General features: G+C 38.5%; 1 protein-coding gene across 3 annotated transcripts in view; it reads right to left on the minus strand.

Annotated features, from left to right (window-relative positions):
• Nucleotides 1-772: 772 nt before the first annotated feature.
• LOC137273337 (WD repeat-containing protein 5) overlaps nt 773-25,053 on the minus strand; it is a 28,735-nt gene continuing 4,454 nt past the window's right edge. For 2 of the 3 annotated variants that reach the window (XM_067805943.1, XM_067805942.1), the window contains exons 4-14: nt 23,443-23,516; nt 22,918-23,007; nt 20,919-21,008; nt 17,825-17,908; nt 17,594-17,649; nt 14,718-14,764; nt 12,194-12,269; nt 11,687-11,720; nt 11,426-11,500; nt 8,924-9,011; nt 773-6,665 (exon numbers count right to left, since the gene is read on the minus strand). In XM_067805943.1, coding sequence (XP_067662044.1) covers nt 6,565-6,665; nt 8,924-9,011; nt 11,426-11,500; nt 11,687-11,720; nt 12,194-12,269; nt 14,718-14,764; nt 17,594-17,649; nt 17,825-17,908; nt 20,919-21,008; nt 22,918-23,007; nt 23,443-23,516 — 815 coding nt within the window. In that variant the 3' untranslated portion in view covers nt 773-6,564. The remainder of the gene's footprint in view (nt 6,666-8,923; nt 9,012-11,425; nt 11,501-11,686; nt 11,721-12,193; nt 12,270-14,717; nt 14,765-17,593; nt 17,650-17,824; nt 17,909-20,918; nt 21,009-22,917; nt 23,008-23,442; nt 23,517-25,053) is intronic. The other variant, XM_067805944.1, reaches the window with a different exon arrangement.

A 25,053-nucleotide genomic window follows, 5' to 3' on the forward strand; every position in this document is an offset into this window, starting at 1 on the left:
GAAAAACGGTCAATGTCTCTACACACCCAAAGAAGTCGCCTTCCTACGAAGACATCCTGTAAATAACGAGACTAGATCATGAAGTCAGATTAGGTCCGCCAGGTCAATTCCTACAGCCTGGCAATATATCTAATGAAGTGCGAGTACACTACTTTTTGCAATATGACAGCAGGGAACACCAGAATTGGGCATCACACATTGTATTTATGTAGGGGAATGAAACCTGGGTCTTCAACCTGTCAAGGGTACAACTAGGCTACCCAACTGCCCCATATTTAGGGAAGAACCCACATGAAATTCCAATAAGTGTGAGCATTTTATACCACCTCCAGCAATATCATGACTTGGGCACCAGACGAACTCCATTCATCAAAATAATAGGGAGTTTAGCTTGACGCCGCTTTCAGCAATATTCCAGCAATATCATGGTTGGGGCACCAGAATGATCTCCATTGATCACATAAGTAACAATACATTTGTTGAGCACCTGATATGCTAAGATGGTAAAATGTGTGGAATGGAACCTGGGCCCTCAGCATGATGCGCATATGTTTTAACCACTACTCCATTGCCACCCATAAGAGGTGTGACAGAGTCTGGTTTTATGCCGTTTTTAACAATATTCAGCAATATCAAGGCAGGGGACTCCAGAAATGGGCTTCACACATTCTACTTGTAAGGGGAATCAAACCTGGGTTATGAGTGTGATGAGTGAACACTTTAACCACCCCACCACCTTCACCTCCCTTATAAGGAAGTAACATGAGAACTATAAATGTCTGAAGCATGTTTATTTACACAATGGTACACAACAAAGACGAGGACAGCTATACAAATCTGGCTATATACAAGCTGCTGTAGGAAAACAGGATCTACACAAAGTAATTAATTCTAATCGTCAACACTACACATTTCAAACACACAGGCCTCCATCATATGAATACTAATGACTATTGCAGTGCAGCTACAAATAACCGACACATCACGCAATCAATCACCACGTTCCAGTGAGCTTAGTTTTATGAAGCTATACAGCAATACCAAGTGGAAACCAGAAATTGGCTTTACATGCCGTGCTCATCTGAGGAATCAAACCCAGGTCTTTGGCGTGACAAGTGATTGCAATGATTACTAGACCCCACAACCAACAGCCAGTAATTACTCAAACAATTAGCCTTTAGATGCCATGTTCAGTGTACCTTCTTCGACATCCACCATACAGGTTGTTCCACTTTCCTGTCATACTATTCCACTGTACTAAAAACGTTAAGGACCATCTTATTCTTTCATTATGCAATGGCTGCTGTCATGACAGATAATATCAATATGAAAGAATTAATGGTCCAACACATACTTGAATAGTTAATGTAAAACACTAGGATTTAGCAATCTTGGGAAATACACTTATATACAGCCAAGAAAAATAGGCCCGGTTGTTGGCTACACCACATGTCACTGTGTGTATTCACATGAAATGGAGGAGCATAGTGTATTTAACTTGTGAAATATCAACAATGTTCCATTCAACAAATAAACACAATGACAAAATTACTACCTGAAGAACCAATGAATCATGACAACATTATTAGGATACTGATTGCATACAGTGACCATATATTTAGAAATTCTGCACTATTCTCCACTTTGAGTGAGTATGGTTTATGGCATTTTAAGCAATATTCCAGGAACATCACATCGGGGGAAACCAGAAATGGGCTTCACACACATGTGGGGAATCGAACCCGGGTCTTCCACATGACAAGCGAACCCCACCACCCTTCTCCATCTTGAGACCTCCTTCAGGGAAGATAGGAGTGCACATAGTTCACCAAACCTCTGAATGCCTTGCTTCAACGCTCACTATAACAAGACTTTAGGTCTACCTTAGGAATTTGCCAACTTCAAACATTAAAAACACAGCATAATCCAGTGTTCTAAAGCACCTACCTAAACTGTGTCAATACAAACCAATTGTTTGTCATCAAATACTGTGATCAAAACTTGTTGAAAATCTCCATAGCAAAAACATCATTTAAAACAAGTCACAAGTGGACACAATATTTATTTGAAATTTGATTTTTCTTTCATAAAATTCAATGTAGTATGTTATGTGACCGGTAATTCATAGTATCCCGAAACTCGGTGATTTTCATCACGAGCACCGATTCATACAATGACATTCCTTTTGTGACATGCAGAGATTTGCTGGAACCAGTACTCCTACCCATGGGTAAAAGAGCCAAGACAGTTCACCTCTCCCAATCCAGTGCTTTTGTACAAAACAATCTTTGTGCTCAAGAGATCACTACTCCAATAACTTAAGGCAGAAGTGAGCATGTTTCGTCTTAAGTTGCTTTCAGCAATATTCCAGCAATATCATGATGGGGCGACACAAGAAATAGGCTTCACACATTGCAAACATGCAGGGAATCAAACCCTGGATTTCGGTGTGAGGAGCCTTTAGTGCAAGTAAATGAGTTTATTCCTAAGCTGCTTTTAGCAATATTCCAGCAATATCACCACAAGTGACACCATAAATGGGCTTCACACATTGTACCCATGTGAGGACTCAAAGTCTTCTGAGCGACTGCTGGATGGTGTAACCACTAGGCCTAGTTGCGCAGAGCAATATGTTGATAGCCAGCACAAACCAGTGACTGATCCAGTGAAATGGGTGCACTGACTGAAAAGTCAGAGCCCATTTGGTCTCCTCTATGACAGCAGAGGTTGAAGAGGAACAGTTGAAATCCTACAGGTCACAGGGGCTTGCATTACTGAAAATATATCCCAGGTCCAACACCCCAGTCACTGATTATCTTGTCTGAAACAAACGTTGCTGTCTGATTGACTGAGTGCTTTTCCATTACTCTCAATGTACCTGCTGTTTTGGGAGTGAGAATAGAGCTTAAATTTAGCCATGGTTACACAAAAATCTGCACCCATGCTTCAAACAATTCAAAATTATCATTCCTTCAAATGTGCGTGCATGTACATTTCATAAAATGTATAAATCATTTTCACTGATATTAACAGTTTTACTTGTAATGTTGAATTAAATCGCTGTTTACTAACTTGTTCATATGAAAGTGCAATCGTAGTAACAGTGTACTGAATATTGTACATCACAGGAACTAAAGCATATGTTGCAGTAGTGGCTACGTGTGATCTTCTAATACATGTGTGAAGGCTAAGTGTAGATACTGAAATTAGTTAAATAAAAAAGAAATCTGAACAATATGCAAAATGCACATCATAATAGTGAAAGTGTAAGCGGAAGGATAAGGCGATTGTATTAACTCTTGTTCAACCGACCTTCACCTCAAAGAAATTGTTCAATATGTACAAGAGTGTTGACGTATGACATCACTATCGATGACAATTTCTTACAAAATGGTGGCATCTCTGACAAGGAGACAGAGGATTTTGCAAGGACTCTTCCCTTGATTCAGGCAAAGTTTGTGCATAAATATGTGACATAAGTAATCAGAATGATTCTGACTATCTGTGTATTGTATGTTTTTTATCGTTTTCACTGTAAATAAGCAGTGTAAAATCAGAATTTTTTTTTTTGTTTAAATTTCAAACAAGCGCAGTCTTTCGAGCACAGCATTTGTTTTATCTTGACAGTTGATATTGGTGACAAGACCATTTGTGATCTGATTATAAAATCCATGCGGAATTCAGCAATGTCGTTGAGGCAGCTGACCATGAAAAATGAGTGATGTATTTGGCACCTCAATACTGGCCTTGGAGAAAAGTGATTTTGTTAGCACTATCCCATATGGCACACTTTCGTGTTCTTGTAAGTGAATTTTCGAAAAAATCCCACCTGATTCAGGGTTCATTGGTGGCATTTCAGAATTATCATGATCAGTTACATGAAAAGTTGACATCAGTGATCATTAATTTGCTATTTTTGAAATTCAATACCCCCATTAATTATCAGAATTTCACAATAAAATAAAAAATACAGCAAATAACGCTGTTAATCACGATTCTGTGTTCTGTAAAAAATGGCAACACTTACGATGAAGCATATTTTGAAGGATTATTTTGAAGGATTATTTTGAGAAGTTTAACTTCATCCAAGAAAACAGTGGATGGTATAAAAAAAACCAGAAAATTTCCTGTTGAATTCAAACCTATTAAGCATATTTGCATGCATTATATATTTATGATGTCGCTGTGGCACCAAAGGGTTTGGTAAGATCAATACATTGTTCACTGGACCATGGGTTGATGTACCCTCAATGTTAGTTTATGCTGCCCATCCCAATTCAGGCTAGGGAACATAACAACAAGGGTACATCAACCCATGCCCCTCTTGTGACCAGTGAACTACTTAAATATATATATACATATAACACAGATGTTGGACCTCACTCATATCATTTTCAGCAATACAAGCCCTACACACCTTTTTCTGGATGACTTATACTTCTGGACTCATTATGACTCAAATTGAGATAGTGTACCTCAACATTTCAATATCCAGGAACAAACGAGCCTCATTGATTTTCTTGATTTGCTGACTGGGCTACTCAACATGATGTTCAACAGTGATATCACATATTCTTAAAATGGCATCTCTAATTTAAAAATTAAAAAAAAAAAAAAAGTCTTAGAATGGCTTAACATTTGTATTTGTTCATTTGACTCAGGAAAACATACAAGCAAGACTTAGAAACACTTTCTGGATTCAATGTTATTTCATTCACCCTCAACAGTTATTTGGCAAATGTCTTTCTGCAGAGAGGTTTCCTGATACACATGACATAGGTAACATAAAATAAATAGTGCCGAGTTCATTAGCTGTTATATAGCGTGCGTAGTGATTGTGCCCATCATTTAAGGGATCTCATACAGACCCTGAATTTTGGAAAGTTGGAGTACATTTAATTCGTTGACTTGTCTCAAGGTAGATTTAAGACAGAAACACCCTCTGATGCATGAACATAACTTGTAATATTCAGGGAGGTACCATGAACAAGTAAAGGTTGATAGAACCGCTCTACTAGATTCAAGTGACTTCATGCTATGTACAAAGCGGAACGAGACTGAGGCTGGTCTTGAACACTTACAACTTTGGTAAACCACACAAGCATTAGTGTGGAGCCATCAAATCAAGAAGCATTATTTCGAGGATGTGGATTCAAATCCAAGAACACTGGTTTCTGGTGTGCCCAAGGGAAGCAACTCTGCAGAGACAATAGGAGTGCCTCAGACAACTGGGCCACTTCGTGTCTCTTTACTTAGTGGGAAAACAAAATTTAGTGATTGACAACATGAGCACTGATTAATGCAATAAGCCTTTCGTGACATACATGCATTGCTGAGACCTGGATTTTAACCCAAGGGCAACAGAGCCACGATAGATAACCTTTCCATTTGTAAGTGAGTTAGTTTAGTTTTACACAGCACTCAGCAACATTCCAGCCAAATGGTGTCTGTATATGACCATCTGGTTTAAACAATCCAGAGGTCAACCGCATGAAAATTGATCTATGCAACTCGGACACAATGACGTGTCAACGAAGTCACTGAACATGACCTCCCTTTGCGAGGACCTGAACCTGGTGCTTATCATAGTGCTTTGGTCACAATACCTTTTTTGTAAAACCTGTAAGCTCAGATAAGGTGCAAATAAACCTGGAGAATTAACAAGTGCAAAATCCACCATATAGTAAATAACACAAATTACCATAGCATTTTTCTTTATCTTGCAACCATTTTCATCATATATTGCTGATTCACTTGCCTCAGGAAAACTGGTAGAATGCTTGCCTCAATGAACTGGGCTCTGTATCTTCACTGGCAGCAAGAGAGCAAGGAACCAGTTCTTGTCACAATGAGTTGGTGTAATGAATATAATGGCATGTTCACTATATAAATACATAAGAACCTAAAATGAGAGAGTTTAGTTTTATGCCACTTTTAGCAATATTCCAGCAATATGAAGTGGGGACGATACCAGAAATGGGCTTCACACATTATAATGATGTGGGGAATAGATCATGGGTCTTCGGCGTGACGAGCGAATGCTTTAACCTTCCGGCAGCTCCACCACCCCTGGTACTGGTAGTGATGAGAACTGCAACTTCATGTATTCAGGCAGTTAAAAAGTTCAAAGGCTAGTAACAAGGTTTCACTTCAGCTACTGATCAAGATTCAAAATGTTGAACTTGCAAGGCAGCAAATCCTGTCTCAGGAAAACCAGCTGGGACATTCCATACCAACCAGATATAGTTCTTCTTATGCAATTTGGTTATAACATTCTACATCAACCAGGGTTACGCTTTCATAAGTCTGTAGTCAATGTGTCAACCTGGTCCCTGTTTAGTCAGCCAAGCCACTCAATTTACACAGGTGATAAGATGATTGAAAAACTCTGAACAGCAGTACAATCTCACTGTTTCCCATTGCACATGTGCATCTGCGAAGGAAGTGTGTGGCAAGGGAGATAATTCACCTACAAGGGGCACAGAGCAGGCAGGTCTGATGATGGTGATACAATTGTCTTGCTGCCATATTACATATTGAACTCAGAAGAGTGATCTCCCATTATTACACATCACTCCGCCATAGCTTTATTGTTTTGTCATTTTCCAGAGCTGCTGATGCTATGATGTTTTCTGTAGGGTGGCAGGCACAACACAACACCACATCTGAAAACAGAAACATGGTTTCATGACTAAACAAGCTATCAATCCTACAGTGAGTGAGTGAATTATTTTTATGCCGCATTCAGCAATATTCCAGATATTATGGCAGCAGTTTGTAATTAATCAAGTCTTCACCAGACAATCCAGTGATCAACAGTGTGAGCATCGATCTGCACAGTTGGCAACTGAATTTACTGATGATATGTATAAACCAAGTCAGCAAACCTGACCACTTGATCCCAATGGTCGCCTCTTATGACAAGCATAGTCACCTTGCATGGCAAGCATGGGTTGCTGATCTATTCTACCCCGGATTTTCATGATTCAACCAATGCTACAAGGCAAGAGTGAGTATGGCTTTACACCACTTTTAGCAATATTCTAGCAATATCAAAGTACTAGAGAAATGGGTTTCCCACTTTATTCTTGTGTGGGGAATCGATACTTGAGGTAGCCATTCTAGAGAATGGCGAATCAACAACTGTCTGATCTCTTCTAAGCGATGCTTGAGGTACCAAGAATAAGACCTATGATAAGGTAAGTTAGTAATATTGAAAATGATACAAGAAATTGGACGATCTAAATAACAGCAGCATAACATTGCTTTCACAGAAGTCAAGATTTGTTCCCCACTTTGAAGTGTGTATATTTTTCATGAAGTTAAGAGTATTAGTACCAGAAAAAGATCTTACTGCAAATCACAACTGAATTACCTTATGAGCTGCATAAATACTGCCTCAATCAGCTGCCATATTTACAAACTATACAGAGGGTATCTGATTGGGAAACAGCAGCATGTCAACAAACTATAGTCAATGTTAGAACTTAATAATTCACTTCTAAAAAGAGTTATTTTAATGTTATCATCATATTTGCATTTGTCTTCTGAATCATGTTGGGGCTAGTATCCAACAATGCAAGAAATACCCTCACCATGTATTCAGCTTCTACTGCTTTTAAAAGATGTTTCACTCTAAATTATCAACACTATCCAAGCAAGTATGGCACTAGAAGTAATCAAACCTCAAACTGAAACTCATTTCTTCTCTGTTTACGAGTCCACCTCCACTTAACCAGAAAAATTCTGGCAAAACTTAAACCTTACTTGAAATCCCAATACCTGATACAACAAAACGCCTTATCCAATCTCACAAATGCATTCATCTCATTTTCAGCTACCAAGAACATACCAACAAACACTTTACCTCATCCATGTAGCAAAGATATACCAAGAAATAACCTATCACATCCACCCATATGAGATATACAGTCATGCCCCATTTATCTGAACACTTGTGGTTTATTTGAAATTGTCCGGATAAGCGAATTTTCGGATATCTGAACCACGGGCCATTTGTGCAAAGAAGCATACAAAGAAACAAACATAGTAGGCGTCAGACATAATCTTTATTGATAACACACAAACAAATATCAGTGCATACATAATATATCAGTTCATCACTGTCGACATATGCAAGATCATAGGCCTTAACGGTCACAGTAGCAACTTGTGCATAGGATCATAGTGCATTGTGAAGTTCCGACAAGGCCATGTCTTCTTGTGGGTCCTCATTTGATTGGATAATATCCACATGACGAAAGCAGTTAGCAATTGTCTTTTTGCTCACAGCTGTCCAGACTTGCTCGATCATCCGGATTAATTAATTATAGTGACCCAGAAATTGAAACGCATCAAAATTAACTCAGTGTCACTTTGCAACTCAGAGGTAGTTAATCTTCTCACACTTAAAGACTGCTGACTTCTTTCATGTTAGGACACGCGTGGCCCTCGGTAATCGAGTGTGTAAGCATACAGGTGCTCGGCCATCCGGACATACGAGACAAAAAATGCACATAATTTAGTGTTTTGTATGTGAAAATTACCATACTGTTATGGAAACTGGATTTCCAGATAAGTGAGTAATTTTACAAAGTTGTGAATTCGTTTTAAGGAATTTTTGTTCAGAAGGTGAGTTTTCCAGATATCTGAGGCTTGGATAAACGGGGCACGACTGTACAAAGAAACACCTTATGTCATCCATCTAAACGAGATCTAACAAGACACTCTGTATTCTCCACTTAAATGGGATATAAGAAAAAAACCCTCCGTCATCCACCTTGATGATATGAAATAAGAATAATATCTGTCTAGCATGGAAATATCGCAAGCTTAACTGCACGAGTGAAAACATCATGTCTGGAAGTACCCCATCCACATAATCCACAAAGATTAGTAATGTTGGCATCATTGCCATGGTTACCTGTGTGTCCCTGGAGCTTCTGGACTATTTCTTTTGTCTGCAAATTCCAGATGTACACCATGTTGTCCTCTGAGCCTGACACGATCCACTGGAGAGTAGACATACAACCAGTGATTATACAGTGATACGTTACTACTTAGATATAGTAGGGGTGAAACGGTATATCACAGTATTAGTAGAACCACAGATTTTTGTCTGCGGTTCAGGATGCTACAACGCAATCCAAAAAAGTAGTATTAGTTTTATAAACCTTTTCTAAAATGGCTAAAAATTGAATCATTTTGTCAAAATCTATGCGTTTTTCTTCACATTATGATCATATCTCTAATCTCTACACATATATATATGATAGTCAACATACAGATATAAACACAGGTCATCACAACAACATAACTCTCGCTATAATACACATACAATAATTATCATAGACATATAATTCATACATTCAGAAATACCGCCTGTTATATAGCTAGAATGGTAGCACTGATATTTCAAGGCAATATCATATGCAGTAGCCAAAGGTCTCACATCACATGCTTGAAAAAGGATTGCTGAATCAGATGACAATGCACTGTAAACTTTTAGAGCCTATATGGGCATAACTTTCCTGCATATGATAATAATACATTCAATCTCAAAACACTGTATGGCAGCTGATATTAACAGAAAGAAAGCAAAACTGTCCTCAATAATGCTCTGTCGCCATCCGTAACATGATAACATGGGATTCTAACCTTCAATTCTGCCAGTAACATGAGCTGGACATTAACATTGTTTGACAAGGAACTACTAACAGTAGCACTTCCTTATGTACCCATGGCATGAAACAGCCTGATCAACAATGACTTGGCTGGGATTAACATGGGGTTGATTTCACCTCCAATGATTATGAGATCAATCACTGTCCAGGACTATGTCCCTTGCCCTGGAGGTTCAGCTCTTATGTGTGGAGCATCGTGCATATCAAAGTGGACTTCAGTAGCTATTGCCAGTATTTAAAGTGCGCCCCATGACAACTACAGTCACATCAAAAAGTGTCACTATTTTCAAATGAACAGAAACAAAGATGACAAAAATTGGTTAATCTACAATTTCCGGCATGGCTCTGCCAGTATGGTGCCATCTAAAGCCAAATAGTGTAGTCACAAATGTAACCTACATAAACACAAACATGCAAATAATTTCAGTGTTTCACTCATGTGGACTGTCCAGGAACACAATGTTATCCACTTGTGCTAGGGCACTGATCTGCATGTATGAAAGAGCCTGGGTCCCTATCTACATAACATTCATAAACCAATGAATTAACTATACACTAGGTCGTAATGTTACAAACACTTTCTGGATCTGAACAATACTGCCTCAACACACACCCAGTAATTCCTGACTGCTTTGTTCCTCACCATCCTCGATATCTCAGGGCACACATTCCGATGAATCTCCACTATACGCTGGATTCATCTGTGGCTTATCTGACCGATAATTTTATTACCTCCCTTTGCTGGCTAGGCATTCTCACAGAAGCCAATCAGCTCAGCTGCAGTTACAACCAAGCTTGCCTGTGTCAACAAAGATAGCGGTCGCAGCTGCAAAGTTTTTTGGTAGTGCAACTCAGATTTGGGGGAAATCATAAAGACAAATTGACAGGTCTGAAACTGTAAAAACATAAATGCCAGAAAAGGACCCCTTCTACCTATTTTATGGTGCCTCTGCATGGCCTGTAGTGCCAAGTTTAATCAAATAGGTAATTCAAAAAGCCAAAGTGAGATGTAATTGCTACTCTCAACTTCCCAGCACTAACAATTGATTGGTTAAAAAGTCAACCAAGGCAGGTATTAAATTCACTAGGCTGAGCAGTAGATGCAACCTGGGTATAGTGGAGACATGTCGGAACGTATACCCTGGAGATATCAAGGATGGCTGCACACATCCAACACTTCACTTTCAATGTACCCATAGCATGAAACAACCTGATCAACCTTGACTTGGCTGGGATAAACATGGGGTCAATTTTACCTCCAATGATTATGGGGTCAATCATTGTCTAGGACTATGTCCCTTGCCCTGGAGGTTCAGCTTCTTGGGTGTACAATTCACTAATACTGTTTTAAACTAAACAAACAAACCGCTGACTGATGGTGCAAAGAATGTTCCACATTTTCCAGGCCATGCTAAAAAATAAGCAAGCAAAGCTGACAACCATGAACGGCTCCAATGATAAGGGAGTGAGTTTAGTTTACACAGCACTAAGCAATATTAAAACTATATGGCAGTGGTCTGTAAAAGTCAGACACACCAGTGATCAAAGCATGAAAATCGATCTAAACAGTTGGGATACAATGACATGTGTCAACCAAGTGGGCGTGCCTGACCACCCGATCTCGATATTCGCCTCTTACTACAATCATGGGTTACTGAAGATCAATTGAAACCTGGATCTTCATGGGTTCTCTTATGATAAGCATGGACTGATGAAATGCCTGTGTGAAATCTTCTACCTACCTTCCCTCCTGTTACTGAGAAGTTGGCAAATATACAATACTTCTCATTCTTGTGACCAACATATGTCTTTAGACACTGGAACAAGAAAAATAAATACCTGTAGCAGATTCATAATAATTCTCTGATAGTACCTCTTCTTTAAACGAAGAGGGGTGTTTTACTGTAATAAATGTATATCATTTTCATTGTTGAAATCAGAACTTCCTGAATTTTTAACTTTTTACTCGTATGTCATGTCACCTAAACATCCTGTGTACTTACCTTCCCTTTACTGTAGTCCCATAATTTTAATGTGCTGAAAGACAAACAGATCACATTAAACATCATTGGGTAGTTATATCTTAAATCTTCCAATGGTAGACAGAAGTGGAATGCACATGAAAAACAAGACTTGAGAATGTCAACTTTTTCAGAGTGAATAACATGACACTTTGTAGTGTATGCTTAATCTTTCTCCACATGGTGTTGTCTTAGTTACTTATTTTACTTGTTGTTCAGGACAAAACACAATAATGTGGCAACAATGAAGACAATCAGTCAATTACCAAGTCTGGACCAGACAATCTACTGATTCCCATCATGAGCAGCCTTCACCACATCATCCATGCAAGAAGCATGGGCTGTTGTAGACCAATTCTAAACCTGATCTTCATGGGAAGAGATTAACATAGGTTCTTAAAGACCTGCTCTAAACTGGAACTTAATAAGAAACTGTGAGTGATAGATCCATGTCACAGAAGGAGAGTAAGTGCAACAACAACTACTTACTTGTCAAGAGTAGCTGCTAGGATATATTTTCCATTTGGAGAAAACTTCACAAAAGAGACTGGAGGATTATCATCATCTGTGAACAGCAAAATTACCATACAGGATTTCTGAAAGAACAGTCTCAGATATCAGAGAGGGAACACTGCCATCATTGTGTTAAGTTACTGTTACACTTCTCAATGTTCCCATGGCATGAAACAGCCTGATCAACAATGACTTGGCTGGGATTAACATGGGGTTGATTTTACCTCCAATGATTATGAGATCAATTACTGTCTAGGACTATGTCCCTTGCCCTGGAGGTTCAGCTTCTTGTGTGTGGAGCATCTCCAACACAACACTCACACAACCAAATCTGAGTTCTAATCTTTTCACAAAAATAAAACACAGTAATATTGCCTCCATATAAATGGAGGTGATGAAATTTACTATGAAACAAACTAGATTTCAGTATTTTCAGCTTAGCATTGTCCCCAATCTATTTAAACAGTGATTGATATGTGTCATATTTGCTTTCAGAATTACTCTATGATTCATGCTTCAAAGGAAATACGATTTGTCGATTGAGTAATGTCTATATCCCTTACATAGACTTGGCCTCTAACATGAACCTGTTGCATTATTTTGATGGCCACATGCCATATATTTGTAACGGACAAAAAGGTTTGAAACCCAGTTTTAGTACCTATAAAGCAGTATAAAAAGATGTATATCTAATTGAAATATGTATCTGTTAAAAATATATCCATTTGGATTCACTTAATAGAAAACTGAACATATAACCACTAGTGCTGTCACTATTACAACCTTATCTTACAATAATGCAGTACTTTATGCCACTGTGATTGCACGATCTTGTAATTAAGTCTACGATGCCCAGGACATAATATAATTGGATATAGATGTGTGCCATTTTATGTATGACTTCTCTCAATGAACTTTTTGGCAAATTATTGCTTGCATCCAACTCAAGTGAGTAAAAACAAAACAGAACAAGATGTGAAAACCACCACCACCCTCTTTCTTTGGCTTCTAATGCTGCACTCAGCAATATTCCATCTATGACAGCACTCTGTAAACAATGTAAGTGCACCCCATGACTATTTTTTACAGATCGCCACCATGTAGCTGGAATATTGCTGAGTGCAGTGTAAAACTAAACTCACTCACTCAAAGTAAATGCAAAGGTTTGTCCATCAAGAGTCATGTCTTGTATCACTTACAGACAATGAAATTGTTTTTGGTTTTCAATGTTATATTCCAGCTGGGTGACAGCAGGAGGGTCAGGACAAGACAATCCAGTGATCTACAGAATGATCACTGATCCACTCAACTGGGAAACAATGACATGTGTCAATTACATCAGCGAAAGTTAAAGATACCTACTTGCATATGTACCCATGGCATGAAACAGCCTGATGAACACTGACTTGACTGGGATTAACATGGGGTTGATTTTACCTCCAATGATTGAGGTCAATCACTGTCTAGGTCTATGTCCCTTGGCCTGGAGGTTCAGCGTTAAATATGTTTATGATGAACAGGCTCGTAATGATCAGATGGATATGGTGAGCTTTTGCTTTGTCACCACCACCTGCAGTATATTAAAGTCATGAGCATGACAAACTGCAGTTATATTGCACTGAAAATAGTGTCTTGCCATAGTCACAGTTTACTGTCCAACACTGCAGCTGAACTGCAACATTTAAATATTTTCAATATTAAATCTATGATGACACGACTCAGCTGTGTTAGAATTGGTCTTCAGTAACCCATGCTTCTATCCTAATTGTACAGATTGATGATCATGCTGTGTTGATCAGTGGATTGCCTTGTTCAGACTAGCTAGCCCTGATGTTTGACCTTCAGTCTATGTTTTGCTTACTTATCAGTGATCAAAACAGTGCTTGATTGATGTGACATGGTACATTTTGAAATGACATACATGAAATATTCTTACAGTGCCCAGACTGCTAACATAAAATACAAATACTCACCATTATTCTTTTGACGGAAAATGCAAAACATCTGACCACTCCACCAGTGTTTGCAACCAATGAAACTATTCACTGGTACATTCTATCTTACAGCTTGTCACGGGTGTGGTTATTTTGAATTACAGTGCCCGTGACAGGAAATCCTGCTGATTATGGGTCAATTTAAGAGTCAAGGACAAATGAAACAATAAACTGAAATAACATATTTAGTGTTCCTTATTTTCTATCATCATATACCTAAATTATCTGTCTTGTTGCCTGACATCCTTTGAAAAAAATGCATTTCTATCCCTAAACGTTGCAACTGCATCCTAGACTTTTGTGGTGGCGTTTATTGCTACAATTAATAATTGGTCCATTATTCAGCTCTGATTGTTGATCTGCAAATTGTGAGCGATAACCAACACCAGTAACAATATAACATAGAAACATAGCTATGGATTAGTTAGCTGGTGTGAACTGAAAAGTTATGTGGGATTTACTCCAAAACATACACGTCCAAAAAAGGCAATACAAGAACGTCTTACCTATCAATGTTTTCAAACACTGGCCAGATGCTGTGTCCCAAATACGACTGGAACAGAAAGACAGGGTAAGTTATGAACACACAATTCTATTTAGGAAGGATCAAATGTGACACATATCTGGGATTAGACTTTCTTAGTAAAGTACACATTCTAGTACTTTTGTTGGGTCGAGTCCGATTCAAACCCACACCCTCTCAATCAGGCACCAAGCAAGTAGTCAGCACATAAAGTCAGATGCCTAACATTCTCCACCACTGTGGCTTTCATTAAAGGTCACATGCAAACGTAGAACATAACTTTGCAGATTATGATACCCTTCAGTATACAATTACGGAAACTAATCATCAAAAATGCCACTTCAACCTATAAAGTTGAAAAATAAAAACGTGATGAAAGAAAAGCCTAAGGGAAAAAGTGGTTACAACAGCTGCACTCCGTCCATAACGCAAACACAGTGATTAGGTTCAGAGTTTGAAAACAGTATGCATACATGTAATATGAGGTTGTGAGCAGTAGTCTAATTTGGGCTGTGTACAAAAATAAGTAAATAATCCACTCGTTACATAAAAAGAGAACTTGTTGATTGTGGTAAGCAGCCTCTGTCACAGATAAAGCTCAATGTCTGGTTTATTGACACCTATATGTCTGCCTGCTTGTTTGCTAAAGACAATATGCAATACACAGCTTTCAATTATTGACCACATGCAATTTGAACTTGACACTTATAAGGCCATACACCCATTCTCTTCCCACAGAGGTTACTTGTCATATCTTCATACAAACCTCTGTTCTAATACGGCCATATTTTGTGGTTCTCATAAAATCCCCTAGCGTCAAAAAATGGCAGCAAATTTATCTCCTTTTTCTTCTGTCCAATCAGAACACGTATTACATCGATCTAGATTCAACTTGACAAATGCAAGCAATGTGGAGAAACAAATACGGTATGACTGAGTTCTGTCTAGAAGAAACATTTGAGTATCACGCTCTGGAAGAGGTTCTAGTTTTCACGATGCATCCTGAAATTACTGAGATCTTGTGAACGATCACTTTTGAAACAAGGTCGGTGATTGCACAACTAAATCTGATTGCCTTCAATCACGAGTCTTGAACACTTGCACCATGAAAGGGTCGTATTAGAACAAAGGTTAGGTAGGAAGATATGACAAGTAACCACTGTTGGAAGAGAATGGCCATACACCATAAACAAAATAAATTAATTTATGACTCGTGCACCCAAGTCCTGTCTCTGCCACATTGTGTAATTAGCCAGGTGTGATACTTGTACACATGACATGTATTTATGCCTGTGGGGTTGCAAACAAACTACATCCATTTTTCTCGGATGACTGTATCTGATGGAAACTGGTGCCAACTCTTGTCAGTTTCAAGTCCTGCTTTTCACTTGGACAAATGACAGTTTCTAGCCACGAAGTAGTTCACCATCCCTTCTGAGATGATTTTTGATTGGATCAAATGCAAATTCAGAGAACATGTATTTGCAGAACCCAACATCTCAAAACATTTTTTTGTGGATAACAACTTCTTCTAGTGCATATGATTTTGCTTGACAACGACATATGAATCCATACTGAAACGACGCATCAAGTACAATAAAAGAAGTTGTTATCCATAAAGAATCTAACTTTCTTGTGACTCGCCATACTTTTAAAATGTCCATGAAACAGGTCATCTTTCTGTACACACAATGAGCCCTCAGCGTATCAGCAAATGAAACAGCCAGTCGGAAGCCGTTATTACACTTGAGTGCATCCCCACCCGTTATGACTGGGTTCAGTCTCCCGAGGGCTTCATTTCGAGGGAAGTAAGCCCAAGCACAAAATATTGCTCTTTTGAATCACGATTGCACACTTATAATTTGGGGGTTTTTTTTGTCTTTTTTTTTTACAAGAAAAATGTATATATTATGTCCTGAATAATGTCCTGTGTTTTAATTATGCTTGATTTTTTTTTGCACGTGACTTTTAACGATCTGCAGAATGAAGCATTGGTGTCTAAACTCACTTGCAATAACATGCTGACAAATCATGTAACACAACTGAGATTCAAATATACAGACATATGGATAAGAAAATGCATATGTTCATAATAAACAAGTTGGCTACAGTAATTATGTGGAGCCAAAAGAAAGTGCATACATGATTTAGATTTTAGTTCAATTATTGTGTAATTTGTGCAGTTAGTTAACATTGTGTTTGATCATACTTTATGTTGTAAACTGTGTCAGGTTCAATTAACCCAAATTGTCAACTACAATTGAGTTGTATTTAATCTGATTGGTTGAAAAACATATCTGAATGGTATTTGATTCCCTGCAATTTCATGCACAACTGTTTTGATGTGTCGTCAGCTGTGGAACATCATTTGAATCATTTTGTGACAAAGTCTGAATGACCACACAAATGAGCATTTCCAGAAGCTATCTAGGAACCAGCTGAAACAGGAATATTTCATTTGAAACCTCTGGCTGACACTGCCGTTTCCAAATGAATTCCTATGCTTCTAATACTCAATAACACCCGGAAATTGACCAACATGTGATGTTTATCTTCTAAGTAGAGTGCTGTAGTTCATCTGATTATGTCTCAGCATTTAATATGTGTTAGATATTATCTATATTATCAGAGGAACTAAACATGTTCAGTGTTTGGCCTGACTAACTGAGTCTAGGTTTAAGGTTTCTAGTCATTTTCCAGTAATATTGTGGTAGGAGACACTAGAGGACACTCCAGTCCAGGTCTTATCCTCAGTGAAAAGCAGACTGTTTATTTCTGAATGTTATCCGTGCAGCGTTGGAACATTTCTCACAGGATCTTGTACAAAAGTGACACAATAAGGAGGGAAATACTTCTCACCATAACCCGTCGTAACTACTTGACACTATAAGTGAACCATCTCTGTTGAAATGAACCTGAAAATGAAACAAAAGTTGAGCAGCCATCCTGAAGATCATGCTACTTTGCAACGGTAGAAGACACTCACTGACAGTAAAACACTGATGAAAATCAACATATTTTCAAATGTCCTTATGGACTTAATCTTGCAAAATTTGTTTCTTTATTCTGTTGGTATAATTAACTACTCACAGCAGTGACAGGATCTGAATGAGCAGGTAACGTTTTTAAACATTTGCCAGTCTTGACATCCCATATTCTGACACTCTCGTCAAACTGAAACAAAGATATACAGACTATAGATACATAAAGAGAGAGAGAGTGAGGACTGAACAATGTGAAACCAGAGAAACTGAGTGCCACTGATCCCTATTCAAACCATGTTCCAAACTGAGGGCCACAGACATCCAAATCTTCATGTGCTCAAATATGTGCCAAAGACAACTGTCATTGTATGAACATCTGAACGGCAGAGATCACTAAACCATAATGACCTTTATTTCACTAGATTAGACATGGCTAATGTGAGCCGACGTTGCTTATCTCTAGCACGTCTGTGAACAGACCATAAATATAATAAGAATTCTGCTTCAGACAATTTAATGCAAAATACACAACGAGTATGAGCAGAACATAAACGTTTACACGACGGGCAAAGTGTGTGCGGGTCAACCGCCAACAGCCGTAATCTGCACTGAAAACACGATTTCATAAACTGAGACTAACTCTCAGTTGACGAAATATGTGTTAGAAATAGACACAAAAATCACAAAACTGTATAATAATGTTACGGTTAATAATTTAACGTGACAAACAACGTAAGAAATCCCCCATGAAACAGAACAAACACAAGTCATAAATGTTCAAATTCTGTATTATTATGCAATGAGAGCAAGGTATACAAAGTCACAAGTCAATATAACAATGCTGATTACAAACAGAATTCAAGAGAGACCATGGGTCCAAGAACATGGGTCACAAGATATATACAGTAGCAAACTCACCAAAGTCTTGGTGGCAGAGAGAACAGCTATGCAGAATGTAAACACAGCGTTCGGTGCAACAGCAGATAATCAAGAAATACAGTTCGTTCTACCACCATGTATAGTGTAATAATGTACACTTTCGCCCTGAACTATAATAGTTCAAGCACAAGGATGCGTGCGTCAGAGTGCTTTAATGATATAATAGTTCAGGGCGAACGTGTGCTTTATTACACTATACATGGTGGTAGAACAAACTGTATTTCTTTTCTGAGATGTGGTACTCAATAACTTCTAAGCCTAATTTCGATTAATATATGGCAGAAAACAAACGACGGTGTCTGTGACCTAAATTAAGAATGCTCGCACTGTTCTTTTGACGTATCAGCCCCCTACGTTAAGACAAACTTTACTAGAAAAACAAATGATGAACAGTTTGGTGAAGGTTTATATTCGGGTTAAATATCTTCTCTAGATCATTTTAATTACATCTGTGATTCTCTTAAACCATACAAGGCAAAATGACCGTCTCATTTCTACTACCAACGGAAGTTTAGATCAGTACATTCAGGTGAAGCTGACTAGTCATGCAACATTCCACGATTGCACTGTGGGAATGTAAACATTGCAAACATTACCGTGTCTCTGTAAAGTTTTGAGTCGAACTATGAGGCATTTTACCCTTCAGAAAACATAAACATAATGTTTCCACCGGTGATGTTAGCTGTTTGATGCAACTGTAAACCAAGAAACGGGATGCGACGAAGCAGTTTACTGTGGGAGGCTGTATGAGGCGATGGCAACTGACATCCATCGTGACGTCGGTTACATTGTGACGTGATGCAAAAAAGTTCCATTAGGAGGGGGCAGACTGGAATGGCGCAGTGACGTCAACACATTGTGACGTGATGCAAAAAGTGCACACTATCGTCTGATAAAGTATTGTCTGTGCCTTTGATTTTTCACCGAAGCATCATAGAATGTAGATTCAGGCATTGACGGATGCAGTTGATATAAACTCCACAAACGTCCGTGTAGCAACATGGCAACCAGCCTATATATGCATTTAGCCATTTCCAAATAGTTTGGACACAAACGAACATCGTCAACACTGTAGAATGCCCAAGAATAAGTCTCCCGGAAGTAAACACATAGAAAACTAGGAGCAGATGAATTCCGGAAAACAAGAATCCAAAAAGTGTTGGCCAGCTATTAACACGAAATGTGACCCATCATAACTATTATTCAAAACACTAAATGTTGTGACCCAATAATAATTATTACTTAATTAATAACAAAATATACAGAAAATACACACTTGTAACAATAATAACAAATATATACAAGCCAAAAACCACATACTGCACAAATTTAGTTAGAAAAACCAAAAGAATGAAAACCATCGCCGTGTACGGGACCCCAGGCCCCTTCAGCGGCCCTCGTCAGGAGATAGGGAGAGAGCGAAGTATCATGGTGGCCAGCTGACCATGTGGAGGGAAAGGGAGGTAATACATGAGTGAGTGGGATTTTAAATTCGCTTCTTTAACAAGGGAACTTCAAGGGATTTCAGGTCTTCCACTACCTTCGCCAGGAAGAGGAAGGTAAGCAATTAAGCACGAGTCAGCATCAGAAAAAATTACGTATACTCAGACCTCATTGTATCGCGCTGCTCATCCTATCGTGGCAAATTGATATTTCCGTTTTTATGTGCTAGACACGCCTTTTAGAGGTTTCAATCGACAGCCAAACATCAGTGGCTTGTTTACTTTTTTTAAACGGGCAGGATGTATCGAATCCCTGTAACTTTTATCCAGCAGAATTATTAACAATAAACTCTGGAATCTGTCTGACCCCCATCCATGAAATACCTGCTATAATATTTATGTTTCATATTTGACCATTCCCACTCCATCTGAAATACTTTGTCTGCATATCCCTGTTGCCAAAAATATAGCGGAAATGATGTCATGAGCTATGTTTATCTCCTGGGGAATGAATTTTAGTGTTTACTGCGATATGATGGAGTTCTCTCCTTTGGTAAATGTTAATCGGCCCTGTCCGTCTAATGGCTTTCGCTGAAACACTATCGAAATTAAAATAATAATTTTTCACAGTAATGTTGATTAAATGTCACGTTAATCCGATTTTACAATAAAATAGCTGAGAATTTCATTTCCGATTACGGATATGTCAAGTACCGCAATACGAGGTCACAGGCTACTTGAAGATTGTGAAATGATGTTATTGGAGATGAAAAGTGACTAAAGTTTGTAAAATATGACAATAAAGCATGCAGTACTTACGGATCCTGAAACAATCAGATTAGACTGGGGGTTGAAGTTGCAGCAGAATACATAGTTACTGTGTCCCTTCAAGGTTTTCAAGCTCTTGCCCTTTAAGAATAACAATACATATTGTGTTAAAAATATTGGTTGATAACAGTTTTCACAAGGGACAAAACAATCTCATCACAAGCAGGCCTTTTACACAGGTACGACACCTCTCAATTAGACAACCTAAGGGACATGCTGGTGGTCATATCAGGTGAACATTGTTATCAGCTTATAAGCATCAAGGTCACTGAATGCTTGGGTCATTGTGATGAGTATCATATCGCATTATTTTACAGTACCAATTCATTTACTGAAAATGTACACTGTCTTGCATGTGTTCTTCCAGACTCAAAAGATATAAAAATCTACACACATTACAGGGAACTTATGCTTTGCTTGATGTTGCTCCTGGATATACAGAATAAGTAGAAAAACATATGCAGGAAACAGAAGTGCCTTTAAATTCACAGGGTGCATTTGCTAATTCCATAGTTCTAATTCAACTTGCCCATTTCCGTCACCTGTAAACAAGTGAAATGCCACACACAATAATTATTTAGCTATATGGTGATGTTCTGCAAATATTTGAGTCTGGACTGGACAGTCAAGTGATCAACAACATGAACACTGATCTATGCAATATGGGATATGAAGACATGTATCAACCAAGTCAGTCAGCAAGGCTGACTATCCAATCTCATTAGTCGTCTTTTACGACAGGCATGTGTTGCTGAAGACCAAATCTAACGCATGTCTACAAAGGTCAGCTGCAGCAAAGATGTCAGTGACTGGGAATGAGGGTCTTGGGCAAACACCAAAGACATTGACATCATGAGTACTGATCTATGCAACTTATGTGAGGATGAAAGGAATCAACTACATTAGCGAGTCTGAACACCTGAGTCGATGGGGAAGAAAGTCTGCTGAGGCAAATTAGAGAACATAAACAAAGGGAGGACAATAAAATATCCCTAAAACAGCATCCTTCATCCGATGTTCTTACAATGCAAAAGAACTTAAAACACCCGATTCTTTCAAATTTCCATAGTTATCTTTTTTGCCACTATATACCATAAAAAAGAGAGTAGGGAATATTCCTTTTTTGTGAGCATACCACTAGCCGATGCAAATGCACATGAAAACAAGTTACATACCCTACATCTATACCAATGAAACATTTCCAGAGGAACGGTTATAAATTGTCACATTTTCCCTTAATTTCTCTTTGGTTCTATCATTTTCATTTTATCAATCTTGTAAATCCAATATCACCTACTTTTTTTTAAATGTTATTATACACTCACACAACCGTAATTCATGCAAATAAATGAAAATGTAGTGAATATATTTCAAAGGCATGATTTCATGTTGTATATGCACTGATCATTTTATTCTTGACTCAGCAAATTGAAAATGCTAAATATTCCCCTTGTGAATGAAACATTTATTTGCCGAAGCCAAATGTGATGTCACCTTTTTTTCGTGGCGTGCGTAGTTGGTTACTTTATACCACTATACAACCCACTGCTGTAAGTACTGATATGAAGGTAAGCAGACAATGAGAAGTTGAAAGGTTGGAGCTAACAGCATCTTTTTTATATGACATTTTGTAAAGTAATATTTGGTAATGGTGGCATTAGTGATCTTGGGTTATTTATCTCAGAGCTGGACAGTTAGATTCAGTGTGCTTACATGTAATGGAAAATTTTTATCATTAAGGCCTAGCATTGTATGAACATCAAAAGTACCACTTCGTGAAAGCAGATGAGACATAATTTACATGCTAGCATGATAAATTACCACGATCCATGGATCAAGGCTATATAGCAAATTAGGGGTTGTGGTTTGGCAATTAATGAAGATGTTAATGTGGTGAACTTCGATGTTTATTTTCAGTCTTTATTTGAGTGATATATTCACTGTTACATACAGAAAAACATCTCTCTTATTACAAGCACAATGGACTCACTGTGGCGAAGTCCCAGATCTTGAGAGTCTTGTCGTCAGAGGCACTGACAAGAAGTCGACTGTCTGTTGACCAGGACACATCCGATATACCCTGAAACAATAACCACATTGATGGCATAACCTATCAATATAAAACAAAGTGCCAGTAATCCTGTGTTACATAAATGATTTTCATAATGTGTGACGTTACACTGTAGCACGTTGAAGCCATTATCTTTAGTGTAAAGCCATACTGAGCAATATTCTAATTATATGGAGACCATCTGTATATGACCGAGTCTGGACCAAACAATAATGTGATCAATAGCACGAGCATAAATCTATGATATTGGGATACAATGACAGGTGTCAATCACCCTATCTTGTAAATCAAGAATGGAATCTGTTTAAAACACACTTTGATTCAACACTATAGGATAATGAAAATAAGTTGTGGTACTTCACTAACAAAAGGCATACCAAAATAATCCCTCTCAGTTGTAAGCTGTCAAAGAAAGATGGAGCATTTAAGGATATAAAAACTCACCAACTTGTGACCGCTTATTGTTTTCTCAAATTTGCCATCATAAGCACCCCAAATCTTTATTAATTTGTCCGCAGCTGGAAAAGAAAGGGACAAACGAACTTCAAATGCCATCTTCTTGTTTGCACTTATTGAAACATTTTTAACAATAACCGCTCATGGCACTTTAGAATCTTTCCAAACTAAACTTAATCCTTATACAAGTAACATACAGAACTGCAAAAGAAACATCACCCTACCAAAGATTTTGCCTGATATCTTTCATCCTCATATCAATTAGTTTTTCACTTTTTATATGTTAGCTAGACCTGGTTCGTAGCCAATGTTCAAGAAAATTGGGTGTCAGATTCTGTATTTGACACAAAAAATGTCGACAAAACATGGTTACGAAAGTAAGGATGGGACGAGGTTTTTGTGCTTATTTCATGATAATGACAATGCTCATGCATCCTGAGGTGTCATCCCTATAAAAAGAGCTATCGAACATGCACCGAATCATTCCCTGTTTGACAGTAGCGACATGCCACCTTTACCAAGGGAACAGAGGGATCAAGTTTTCGGAAGACTAAATGCTGGCCAGACTGCAAGACATATTGCAAATAATTTTTTTCTGTTCATGTTTGAACAATAAGCTGCCTGCAACAACAAGCCACTGGAAGCACAGTCACCCATCATTAAAGTGTAAGACCGCCTGTGACAATGTTGAGGCCAAATCAGCAGATAGTCCATCACCGACTAAAATTGTTTTGCTAGGGCTGCAGAAATGGCACGCACAACCAATGGCCATCACTAGAGACCAGTCTGCGCCACAATGCAAAGGCGTTTGAGGCAGAAAAGCATCAGATGTCGCAGGCCTTACCGGGGTCCGATCCTCAGTGTTAGAAGTCGTCATGCTTGTCTCCAGTGGGCCACACATCATTGGAATTGGTGTCACCAGGAGTGGTGAACAGTAATCTTCTCCGACAAAAGCCATAACTGTGTCTTGACAGAGGCTGGCAGAGTAAGAGTGTGGCAATGATGCCAAGAATGTTTTGCAGATAATTGTGTCCCGGTAGGAGACAAGTGGGGAGGTCTCAGCAAAATGGTGTAGGGTGCTATTGCTCTCAATGGTGTAATATCTGCCCGCTACATTATCATGGGCTGAGACCCTTCATTGTGCCATATTTTGGTCTTCATGGAAACGTCTTCTGGCAAGAAAAACTATGTGCCCAGGCCAGAGCTGGAAGAGACTTTCTCTGTCAACACGGCATACAAACTTTCCAATGGCATGCCCTCCGTCCAGACTTAAAACCTGATAGAACACTTGTGGGACGAGATTCTGAGAAGGCTCAATGATGTGTGACCAAGAATGACAACTGCAGCTGAACTCTCTCATGTTTATCACTGAGTCTGGGCACAAGTTCATATGGCTGTCATCAACCGTCTCATCCACTAACTTTACTGGTGATGTACCACTGTTGTCAACGCTCAAGGATGTCAAACATGTTAATGACATTTGAATCGCCCTGTCATGCCACCTATCGTCATTTTGACTTGTAATTGTCTGAAAATCTTCATTAAGTATTGATGATCAAACCTGTCAATTTTGAAATCTTTCCAACAATTATTATGTTA

Source organism: Haliotis asinina, chromosome 2 (genome assembly GCF_037392515.1).
Source record: "Haliotis asinina isolate JCU_RB_2024 chromosome 2, JCU_Hal_asi_v2, whole genome shotgun sequence".
NCBI lineage: Eukaryota > Metazoa > Mollusca > Gastropoda > Lepetellida > Haliotidae > Haliotis > Haliotis asinina.